The sequence below is a fragment of the Camelus ferus genome, chromosome 14 (genome assembly GCF_009834535.1).
Source record: "Camelus ferus isolate YT-003-E chromosome 14, BCGSAC_Cfer_1.0, whole genome shotgun sequence".
Taxonomy (NCBI): domain Eukaryota; kingdom Metazoa; phylum Chordata; class Mammalia; order Artiodactyla; family Camelidae; genus Camelus; species Camelus ferus.
The window spans coordinates 49,967,969-49,981,025 of record NC_045709.1 but is presented as its reverse complement, the minus strand read 5'-3'; the positions used below and the strand labels follow the sequence as shown (position 1 = coordinate 49,981,025).

General features: G+C 35.5%; 1 protein-coding gene across 7 annotated transcripts in view; it reads right to left on the bottom strand.

Moving 5' to 3' along the window:
- Nucleotides 1-13,057, bottom strand: part of MYCBP2 (MYC binding protein 2) — a 226,062-nt gene that overhangs the window by 183,319 nt on the left and 29,686 nt on the right. For all 7 annotated transcript variants that reach the window (XM_032496842.1, XM_032496837.1, XM_032496841.1 and 4 more), the window contains exons 3-4: nucleotides 8,084-8,299; nucleotides 3,160-3,313 (exon numbers count right to left, since the gene is read on the bottom strand). In XM_032496842.1, coding sequence (XP_032352733.1) covers nucleotides 3,160-3,313; nucleotides 8,084-8,299 — 370 coding nt within the window. The remainder of the gene's footprint in view (nucleotides 1-3,159; nucleotides 3,314-8,083; nucleotides 8,300-13,057) is intronic.

Here is a 13,057-nt window from a genome sequence, read left to right as displayed (position 1 = left end):
GGAGGGAAGGAGGAAAGCAAGAGAGAGAATTGATGCTACTCTCTGAAAACTAAAAGGCCATCTGTGGTTTCTTTGTTAACGCACAGAAACCAGTCTTCCTCTACCTGGTCCCCATCTTCCATATCTAATCTCTAAGTAAGTTTTGCCAATTGTACTTCCTAATTAACTCCTCCATCCCTTGCATCTCATCAGCATCTCCCGAGCCATGCTATCTATCACCATCTCTTAACTGGACTACTAAAAAGTGTTCATAAATTAGCTCCTACAATTCATTTTTGCTCCCTTACAGCCAAATAAAATTTTTAAACCAAAAACCTGGTATTCTATTTAAAATTCATTCAGTCCTTTGTTAATTCCTCCCTGCCCATCTTCCTACTTTCCTTTTTCCCTTTCTTCTTCACTCCCGTGTACATCCCTCAGTCTTTCCTTTTTTCCATCTAACCTTCCCTCTACCTTTCCAACTATCCTTCCTTCCCTCCATCCTTTCATCTTTCTTTCTTCTAGCTTGACCATCCTTCCTTCCATCATTATCTTTCTGCTCATTCATCTTTTAGTGATTTAGCCACTATTTCCTGAATTCTTCCTGAACATCAAGAACTATTCTAGGTTGGGGTAGCACACTGGCAAAAAAGACAAAGAATATCTCTGCCATCAAAAAGGTTAGATTCAAATGGAAGAAAACAGTTTAAGACTATAAAGAATTTTTACTTAACCATAAGGAGACAGTGACATTCAATTCCTCCTAGAACGATAACCAGACTCCTTTAACACAGCCTATAAAGCGCCACGCGATCTGCTCCCTGCAACCTCCATCCCCTCAGTCTCCACATTCCAGTCATACAGTCTTTCTCAGTCAGTCTCTTCATAGCTCAGAGCCTTACCATGTGCTGTCCTTTCTGCCTGTAAACTTAGCTAACTCCTTCTTACTCATCCTTCAAATCTCAAGCATCACACCTACAGGGAAGCCTGTCAGAAACTCTCCAAACTCCTTCTTTCTCCCATACGATTTATCCACATTTGTAATCATACATATGTCTGACTGTCTGATGCTAAGTTTCATAATAACAGCAATGAGGTCAACACGGTTTATATTGATCATTCCTGTATTATACACTCTAAGCACAGACACAGAAGATGCTCTTACATATAAGTGAATACTTGAGAACATATTCTAACATTAAATTGAATAGAAAGATAGATATAAAGGAATGATTTTTTTTAAGCTGGATAATTCGTAAATCAAAATCCATTTGCAAAGAGAAATTTGATGTATAATAATCATCAAGCAATCCCAACAGTAAGAGGAATACATATATACATATATTTTCATGAATAACATGAAAAAAACCAATGTGGAAAAAATAGTATAACTAATATGATTATGATATTAGATCAAAGGAAAAAACAGAGACAGATTTCAATAGAAATTTAGTTTTAAAGAATCAAATTACTACCTTTCCCTTGAGCTAATCAAACAAAAAATATGAAGTAGAAGTAAATGCTGGAACAGAAAAATAAGTCAAAGTAGTGAAGAGATCAGAAGTAAGCACTGAAAGGACAGAAGAGAGACCAAGACAACACAGTAGCATTTGCAACTGTTAATAAGAAAATAAAAGCAAACAAACTAATCAGGTGAAAGTTCGGAAAGAAAGATTAAGCTACAGTACATACTATAATTTCAAAAACAAGTATTAAGAACAAGATCCATTTTGAAAAGAGTAAAGGAAACGGAGTATTTAAATATAAACTGGATATAAAAGAGAGTGTATAACAACTTATAGAAGACAACGGAATGGCAGAAGACCTATGAGGAAAGCAAGGATTAGCAGGTTGTTCAAATTAAGACATAGGATACCCTGGCTTAGCGGATATTTTAAATATTTCCATTATTTGCTAACTGACAAACCGGAGCTAAGGATAACTAGCAAAATACTCTTAAATAAAATTAATTAATTAAATCTTCAATAAAATGCCATGAGGCCAAGTAGTGATCAGCTACAGTAACAATAATCAGCAGGGCGCCTGCTTCTTAACATACGGCAGCTTTTATTTGGTAGTAACATTTAATAACACGGCAAGTTGGGGGGTAGTGTTGTTTTTTAAAATTCTCCATTTACCTTCATGACCAGCCCTCCCCTCACTGACTAAAACAAAACAACAATAACAACAAAAAAATCAAACACAAAAACTAATCACAGTATGTGACCGAAACAATAATAATCTAATATGTAATTAAATCCATGTAACTAAGTTCACATATGTGGGTCTAACACAATCCAAATAAGCAAGTTGAGAAAAAACATCAAACTGTAGTCCATACCATCAATGTGGTCCCCAGAGCAGCAGCACCAGCATCACCCATTAACTTACTCCAAATGCAAATTCTTGGATCCCACTCCAAATATACGGAATTGAAACTCCACAATCAGGGCCTATATTGACTGAAACAAGCTGATGCTTCAGATTAGAAAACTCTAGACTCCCTGAAGGCCCACAGTTAGCATCAGAGAAAAGCAATTAGCCTTCAAAATTAAGTTTCCATCTCTATCTGTATTCCTTAAGAGTCCCTATCTTGCTTATAGGATTATGTGTTGAGCCTAGATCTGGCATAAAAGGCAGCCATTCATAAAATTCATATGCACTTTATGAAAAGCAAACATTTTTACTTAATGGAAGTTACTACTAATTCAGAAGATTTAACAAAAATAGAGTTTTACTTATCAGGAATACAGAAGAAGTGCCCTCCCTGTTTAGAAACTAATTGTGCTGTTTTGGGTCGATAGCATTTGTTTCCTTTTTCCCTACTTTTTTAAACTCTCCAGAATAACATGTAAAGTTAGAGAGTGTCAATGTTAGCTATGTTGGCCAAAGGTTTACTAAGAAAAAAGTTCATAGTGAGCATAAGGCTTGAGGACTATTTCTGGGTTCCAAGGATTTATGCTTTGCTTTTTTCCCCATCACTACAATAACCAGGAAATGTCTGTGCATGACCTATAACTCTTAAATCATAACTCCAGTGGAACACGGTAAAGTAATTTAAAATTTTATCTCTGTTGTTTCAGTACCATAAATAGAGACTGAATAACTGGCTGCTATATGTGCTTCATAAGAGAAGCTCCTAACATTTAAAGGCTTCATTCAATGTGCCTAAGCTCTTACCTAGGACCTCAGGTGGCTCTGACTGGAGGCCTTCTGGCTGCTGACCCTGAAGCACGTTAAGCAGGGCTTGGAGACTCCTGAGGCACAGGGATGGATGGGAAAATCGCGTCTCCTTGATCAATTCAAAAACTTCACAAAGTCCAACCTCAATGATCTATTTAAGATGGAAAAAAGATTATACTTCATAGCATGTGAGCTAGTAACACTTCTCAGGTAGTATAATTCGTACAGCTTACTTCCAGAGCAAATGGTTAATGTTGCAATATTAAAAGGCAAAAACAAAAACCATCACATAAAAAAGAATAAAACCCCATGTGTTTGATTACAAGATTTAGAAAACCATCTATTTACATGGAAGGTTAAAAGACAGTGGCACTGTTTAAAAAGTAGTTTTGGTATAATGAAGCCATAATAAAATATCATGAAAATCATTTATAACAGTGAACTAAGTACTAGATTGCATTCATTCAGAAAAATATAGACTGCATTAATTTACAAAGTTCATTTAGCTGTACTCAAGTAAAAACTAGCACTCTTTTGTAAAGCTGTGTTAATAGTTACCTACGAACAGAAAAAATGTCAATATAGCACATATGGTGAAAAGGATAAAAAAGGAACTTTTTGTCTTGGCCTTTCCTATAATGTACAATCACCATATTATTATTTGTAGATGGTGTCCCTTATTTTTGCAGGATTTATCAGAGAAAGAATTAAACATTGTCTAGTTAAAAGATCGTGGCTATTTTTACTTGAATTATCTTACCACTTCCCATCAGGACCAAGAAAAATATGATTCAGTACCTAGTGAAAGATAGAAAAATCTGTAACTATATGTTGACAGAACAAATGTGATGAGCTGGTAAAAGAAGGGCAGAGGAGGAAGTGAAGGAAGAAGAAAAAAGAATTCTACTCCTCAGAAGGTCTGGGTGTGAAATGTCTAAGCTTCTAGCATCTAACATACAAATTTATCTACAACTGCTACGATCTTATTCCCTTCCCTTCACACCCAGAAAAAAAAGGGGGTTCTTACAACTTTTCAAAGCTACTTTAGCTTTTAAACAATTCTCTTGATCCCACCTCCTCCTCCATCTCTAACAGAATTTTGTTTCAACTTCTGTCACCATGCTAACTCCCTAATCTGTATTTCTAGCTGGGACCTTTCTTTTGAACTTCAGCCTTACATAGTGTGCACTGGACATCTCACAGATACCTCACACTCAGTATGTTTAGAACTCAACTTAATCATTGTTCCAATAAAGCACTGTTTCTCCTCCAATTCTCCATCTTTCAGTAAATGGCTTCACCACCCAGAAACTTTAGGAATCTATTTAGTCTACTCTCTCTTTCAGCCTTCATATTCAACTAATTAACAGTTCCTGACAATTCTGCTTCCTGAACATTTCTTGTATGCCAAACACTGCCAGCACCCTAGCCCACCCTCATGAACACGGCCAAGTCAACTGCAGTAACTGCCTCACTGATTCTTTGGTTCTCGCCTTCCCGCCCTCTAGTGGATCTGCCTTACTAGCACCCGAGTGACTTTAATAAAATACAAATCTGATCATAGTCTTTTGCTTAAAATAGTCCATATTTCCAACTTACAAGACAAAATCTAAAAACAGCTGCATGATATGTAAGGCCCTTCATTATCCAGCTCCTGCTCTCTACTCGTGCCCTGTTCAGCCTCTCCACTCCAGCCAACGCTTTCGCGTTTGTAAGGATGATGTTCCCCTGCCTGCAGGTGCATCCTCAGTTAGTGCTGCTCCTTACTCCACTGTGCTCCACTGCACGCCTCTAACAATCCTTAAAGCAACCGACATGCCTGCTATCCCAATATGACTTTCTTATATATCCCACATAACTTTCTTGAGGGTGGGATTGTATCTTATCACTTTGTTCTCAGGGCCTAACAGAATGCCTGTTATAAACTCAAAAAGAATTAAGTGAATTAAGAAGTATATAAATGAATCTGGGTACATCTACATCTTTTAACAAAATACGTGGCATGACTAACTTCAAATAAGTTTGGGTAGGAAGCATGAATTCTAAATATGACTATTAAAAATTATGCAGCTATGAAATTTGGAATGCTTTACAGGATCTGGAAATTAGATAGTGAAAGACAGTTTGAGCTGGGTAAAAACTATTTTTTTGGTAAAAAACTTAACAGCTTTTAGTGGGTGAGAGTAAGAAAGTACTATTAAAATTTCAATGATTATTGACTCACAAAAAGCAAAAAGCAAGAAAATCAGACAGGCAAGGCCTACGTCAATCAAAATCAATTTAATTAACTTTAAAAGTCAAGAAGGGAAAAAATAAAATTGTATCAATATTATGTTTCAACATTAAAAACTGTCTTAATTATGTGAGAGAAAAAAGGAGCAGGAGAGAAAGAAACTTCCAGCAAGAGGGAAAGTGGCAGCCACACCTTCAGGCGGATGAGAGAGGACCACCCAGGAAAAGGAAGGAACTGAGATGGAAGAGCAGCAGTCTGAAGCAGAGGCACAGAAATGTTAAAAGGAAAAGAAAAACGTCAACATTTCTCACCTGCCCTCAAACTGCTATCACCTCAAACCCAAAAGGCCTCATCTCTTCTTCTGCGTCAATCCTTCAAGTCATGCTAACGGCTGCCAAAGACCTGAAAGTTTCACTCCCACTGCTGCCCCAACCCACAGCATTCTGACTGCCTCTGCATGGAAGTATCTCATGGCTTCTTCCTCTCTGATCTCATTGATTGTCCAGAAGTTTTATTTCCTTGGACATAAAGTATTTCTCAATAAACTGAAGAGTTCCTTGAAAACTAACTGAAATTCATTTGCACCTACATACTTTCTTGTTTGTAACTGATACTTTTGGCTATCGTTTTTTTGAGCATGCATGTATATATTAACCGTGAATCCTCATTACTACCCTATAAGGTAGATATTATCCCTATTTCATAGATGAAGCACAGAAAAGCCACAGAACTTTCCCAACACCACACAGCTAGTATTTTTAACGGCGAGTATTTGAACCCAGGCAATTTGACTACACTACCCATGTTCATCACTATATCGTTTCCCGGCAGGTCAGTATTTGGCAGGAGAACTCAATATTAATCACTTGAGCTATCTGATTTTCTTTTACTTTTTTTTGAAAGATCCCTTTTTCACTCTACATCTTTTGACTCTGTCAATCATGCTAAAAAAAAATCATCTTAAGAATGCCTGATATTTTTTTCTCTAATACTCATTTATCTTGATGTTTTAAAATAGCTTAAGAAGCAGTTCTTGATTGTGTAGTATCTTTTAAATTAGCTACACTTTACTATTCTAAATTTGCATACATGTGTGAAAGGTTTCTCTGGGTCTTTATTTTCCTTCCCAATGTTGAACTTCAACTGAGTGATTACTATAGCATAGTGTGACTCACCCTCACATAGAATGGAATTCTTACACCAAAAATATACTTAAGTTCTGTAGCCTCATATCCTAATTTAACAACATATTTTTCCTAACCTCCCCCTAGTTAAGCATAAGAAATAAAAACTAGAGACTGTGCTCTTTACCTGGAGGAACTTACATGCAAAAGATAAGCCTGCTTGTTTTAAGCTGAAGAAAGAACCTAGTAGAGAAGGTACAGTTAAGGATGTTGGCAAGAAAAGGATTAAGAAGAAAAGGGTCCCAAGAGGAGATAAGGACATTTGAAGATGGCTGATTGAAAGGCTGAGGAAGTTCACAAAAATGTCTACTATCCTATGAAATAGGAAGCAAGTTAGCATCTGAGAATAAGGTGAAAAGAACCTGAGAGTAATGATTAGGGACAGTGGGGACCTTAGGAAGTGCTACCATGAAATGTGTGAAAGAAATCAGATTAGGAACATAGCTTCCATCTTGGCTGCTATTTCCAAGAAGTAAAAAAATTTACGTATCTTGTGTATGTATACAAAGAGGTTTTCAAGGCAGAGATTTAAGGTATCTATCTAGTAAAAAGGCAACATACATGAATCATTTATGATAAAGGAAATCATTTTTAATGTCTATATTTAGAAAAAAGCAACATGCATAAATCATTTATGATAAAGGTACCATTTAAAAAGATGTCTATATTCTCACCCATGCTTTTGTTGGAAATGCTAACTAAGCCTACCATATAGAAAAACATATTATATATAAAACAGCATTATAGTCTTAAAATGTGCTTAACTACAGCTGAGTACCTTCAGAACAGTCTGCTCTACTACATATTTCTATAACACCAATTAGCTTCTATGCCTCTGGTAAATAAGGGAGTGATAACAGAACAATGTAGAAGCTTTATTGGTTCATATGTAATTTTTTTCTAAGCAAAGGGAACCAAGAGGGCAAGAGTACCATTATAACCTTAGGCAGAAAAGGCAAAAGCTCTCAGCTCAGCTGCTGCACAGCCAGGAGCTTTTCTAGTTCTATTTCAAGAAAAAAAAAAAAAATGTATACCTGTATCCAAGGCTCCTGACTCAGAGGGAGGGACTATACCCTCAGCTTTCCATGGCTCTTGGCTTGTGGGAGTTTGTACTTCATCTTGTGCCCACCTTTATGTAGCAGCCCACTGGCTCAGAGCTCTACTTTCATCTGCAGTGGCTCAGTGCCTACAAGCAATCATTTCCCCTCTATTGCTTTTGTACGTTTTAATAGCCTCTGTAACAGACTCCAAGTCACTGAGCCGCCTGCTTGGGCTTTCCAAGTACTCCCCACTGAGGTACCCAGTATTGACATTGTTAGCACTCTGGTTACAAAGTTGCATAAAGTTTTCCTTCTCTGCCCCATACCTAATTTTCACCCATAGGCATTGTTACTTTCAGTGCACAATTTAATTTTTTTTAAAAAAGATACTTTAGCAATGCAAATATATATGTTACAGACCAAACACCCATAGGTATGCATCTAAGTGGAACTCAGTGACTCACCTTTGGAAGTTTGATAGGGGGCTCTTTGGATTCCTCCTCTTCATCACTATCTGATTCTCCACTCTGCACAGAGTTCTTAGATGCAGCTGCCAATGATGTTTCCTTTTTCTGCCATTCCAGAACGCAATGGCGTACATTGCAATAAATATTAAATGCAGAAGGATTGCTATGTAGTTTGATATCTGGTATTATTACTGTATTCTCCAAGTTTTCAGACTGAAATACAGGATATAATATTTCAATTTCATATTCCTTTCCATCATCATCAACTCTCATTTTAAATAAAAAATTAAACATCAGACAGGCTAGATGATTTGTGGAAGTCACACAAGTGACACAGCAAAGACAATGTAAGTCTATTGACTCAATTTATAGCACACTTTTTACTAAAGTTCACTACCTTCTGAATAACAGCAATAACCAAATAACCAACCTGACAAGGGCTATAAAGGAGCCAGCAAAGAACTTACCAGGAATACCCTCTTGCCCCACAAAAGGAAAAAAGTTAACAGAGCTTAACTGCTACAGTTTCAAAGGATATGTATTTGGTGCTTTTCTAAGGTACACTGGGTGTCTTGAAGAGTCTCTGTGACCTACTACATATGTTGAATTGTATTGTGATTTCTTTCAAAAGTAGATACAGGGATTTTAAAAGAGATTAGGGCTTAAAAAAAAAAAAACCCAAACTCTTAATTTTAGTCAATTTTAACTTCATTCTCCTTGAAATAATGGTAATGCTAAGAAAACCACAGATTATGGGCATATGCTTTCCAAAAGTGCTCTTAGCTATCTGTCTTGCAAGTACGTGCTTGGTAATTTAATTGTTAAAATTAAATACTCAATTTCTGTTTTGGCCTAAGATTTTTCTCATCAGACTCCAACTACATTTTTGAGATCAACATTTACATTATAAGTACAGAACTAGTTTAAGATATTCTACAAACCCAAGTTCCAACAGAGTATGTCTAGGAAGTATCCAAGATGAATAAAATGAAACCTTGAGTACTAAAAATACTTAGTTTCAAAATTCTACCCCTCTATAAGTAATTAGGGGAAAAATGGAGTATTCCTTGTTAAATAAGAAATGTACTAAAGTTAACTGACATATAACATGTGAATGTCTTCCAGAGATATTAAAAACAAGCAAATATTAGCAATTTAAATCCAACAATGTACTCTTAAAAAGATAATACATAATGACCAACCCCCAAACAAGAGTGTACAACACTGGAAAACAATCCAAAATCTATACTGATGAAAATAAGAGGGGGAAAAAAAAGACACTGTAAATAAACATGGAAAAAGCATTTGACAAAAGCCAAACACCCATTCATGATAAAAAGCCTAAGTAAGTCAGGAATAGAAAAGAATTCTAAAACTTGATAAAGGGTACCTATGACATACCTACAGCTAACATAGTAAAAGACTGGATGCCTTCACCCTAAGATTGCAAACAAGGCAAAGATACCTACTCTCAGCAATTAGATTCAAGATTCTGTTAGATATTCTATCCAGTGCAATAAGCCAAGCAAAAGAAATAAAAGATACAGTTAGAAAGGAAGAATTATCTTCCAAAAATCAAGTATCTTTGCAGAAGACATGTAAAGAATCTTAAGTCTACAAAACAGTCACTAATAATAACGTGTGGATTTAGCAAAGTCATAGGATACCAAATAAATACATAAAAATGAGTTCTTTATCTATACACTAGGAGAGCAAACAATTAAAATATAAAACTTAAAAAATAATAGCAGTAAAGTTACAGACGGGGAAAAAATATTTACAAACTGCATATCTTATAAACGACTAGCATCCAGCATATGTGAAGAATTCTCAAAACTCAAATAAGAGTAAAAAACAAACAAGCAAGCACTCCAAATGAAAGACAGGCATAAGACATGAACAGACATGTCACTGAAGAAGAGATACAGAAGGCAAATAAGCACATGAAAAGATGTTCAATATTATGAGCCTTAGGGAAATGCAAAATAAAGTAAAATGAGATATAGTACATACCTATCAGAATGGCTAGAATGAAAAATAGTGACACCACCAAATGCTGGCAAGGATGTAGAGAAACTGAATCTCTCATATATTGCTGATGGGAATGTAAATTGATACAGACACTAGAAAAAAGTACAGCAGTTTCTTATAAAATTAAACATGTACTTACAGTATTATCCAGCAACTGCACTCAGGCATTTATAGCAGAGAAATGAAAACTTATGTTCATACAAACACCAGCACATGAACGTTCACAGCAGCTTTATTCAAAATTACCAAACTGGAAACAACTCAGATGTCTTTTAATGAGGGAAGGGTTAAACAAAGGGTGGTATATCCATGCCACAGAATGCTTACTCAGCAATAAAAAGGTGCAAATTACTGACATATGCAACAGCTTGGATGAATCTCAAGGGAATTATGCTGAGTGGAAAAAAATCCAGTACCAAAAAGTTGCATACTGCATGATTCCATTTATGTAACATTCTTAAAATGACAAAATTATAGAGATGGAAAACAGATTTGTGGTTATCAGAGGCTAGGGAGAGGGTGAGGTTTGGAGATGTCTGTGGTTACATACAAGTAGCACAAAGTGTCCTTGTGATGAATGTTCTATATCTTTATTGTAGTAACGGTCACAAAGATCCACACATGTGATAAAATTGCACAGAACTAAATACATACACACAAATGAGTGCATGTAAAACTGCTGAAATCTAAATGAGATCTGTAGGTTGTATCAATGAAGATTTCCTGGTTGTGGTATTTACTACAGTTATGCAATACTTTACCAATGGGAGAAAATGGGTAAAGGGTACACAGGCTCTCTCTCAATTATTTCCTACAACCATTCACATTACAATCATCTCAGAATTTTTTAAGAAATTTAAATAATAGCATTTACAGCAATATCAAAAACATACTAATTAGTTTAATTTAATAAAACTATGTACAAGCTCTGTCCACTGAAAACCAAAATAATATCACTGAGAGAAACTGAAGACTTAAAGAAATGGAGAGAGAAACCATGTTCATACAGAAAATTCCACATCATTAAAATAGCAATTCTTTCCCAAACCTACAGATTCAATGTACTCCCAATAAAAATTCCATAGTTTTTTTTAAAAATGGAAACTGACAAGCTGATTGTAAAATTTATATGCAAATGTAAAGGACCTGAGGCAACTAAAGCAATTTTTTTAAAAAAAGACCATTAAAAACAAATGACCTATTTCAAAACTACTGTAATGAAAACAGTATGATAGTGGTATAAAGATAAACATATAGATCAATTAAACAAAACAAATTCCAGAATAGGCCCAAACATATATAAATTTCTGATTTTTTACAAAGATGCCAAGATAATTCAATGGAAAAAAATGTCTTTTTAAGAAATAAGGCTAGATCAACTGAATACCAACATGTGAAAAAATGAATATCAACCCTTATCTCACACTATACACAAAATTAACTTGAAAAGGATCATAGACCTACATGTAACAGCTAAAAACTGTAAAATCTCTAGGAGAAAATCTATGCAACATTGGGATGGACAAAGACGTAGAACATGAAATGCATGAATCATATTAAAAAATCAATTAGTTGAATTTATAAAACTTAAAAACTTTTGTTCTTCTAAAGCACTATACGAAAGCAAAAAAAAAAAAAAAGAAAGCAAACCACAGGTGAAATTATTTGCAACAGATATCTGACAAAGGACTTCAATCTAAAATATATAAAGTACTCTAACAAGTCAATAAGAAGATGACAGTTATAACAAGGAGAGGCAAGAGTTCAAGAGACATTTCACACATTTCACAATAAAAAGATATGAATGGTCAAAGGCACATCATATGACGATGATGGTGTTCACACCATTACTCATTAGGAAAAAGCAAGCTAAAACCCCAGTGTGATACCCCTATGTACTTACTAGAATGACTAAAATTTTAAAAGCTAACAATACCATATGTTTGCAAAGATGTAATGCAACTGGGTTTCTCATACACTACTAGTACAACAGTGAACGGAATACTCACTTTAGAAAACAGTTATCATAGTTTCTCAAGAAGTTACACATTTGTCTACCATGCCACCTGTGTGGAAGAGTTAACACCACAAGTACAATTGCTTATTCCTCGTATTTCTCTAACTGGAACCATAACTGACCCTTGGCCACCCTTGGGAATGTGGTCTTTAGAGTTTTCTTTATATTAGTTACTGGTGATTTTATTACATACTTCTGGGGCAACAGACCATACCCACTGGCTTGTCCCACTGCTTTGCAAAATCATCAAGACTGACTATGTGCACGCAAGTTTCACTTACTTTGGCTGACTGTGTAATAGGACATGTCTATGTGATCAGATCCCCACAAAAGTCTCAGATCTTAAGACTCAAATGGGCATCCTTGGACAGAAACGTTCCACACATGTTCCTGCAGTTCATGGCCAGAGAGAAAGCATGTCCTGTGTGTTCACACAATGACCAGGAGGCCTATGCCGTGACTCTTTAAACAGCACCAATACATTTTTCCTGTTGCTTACTCTGTGCCTTTTATTTTAATAAATCTTAGCCATTAGGATAAGTTACTTGTGAATCTTATGAGTCCTTCTGGCAAATCACTGAAGAAAACATCACCTAATTACTTCACTCCTAGGTATTTAACCTCCCTCCAAAACAAAAACTTATATCCACACAAAGACTAGCAAACAAATGTTCATAGTGGTTTTATTTTCAATGGCCAAAAACTGTAAACGACCCCAAAATGTCCATCAACAAATGAATGGATTAACAAATTGTGATATGGCCATACAATGGGATACTAAGCAGAAAAAAAAGAGAGAGAGAATGGCTGTTAATATATACAACAACATCAACACAACTCAAATCATTATACTGAAGAAAAGAAGCCAGATACAAAAGCATATGCCACATATGATTACATTTATATGAAATTCTAGAAAATGA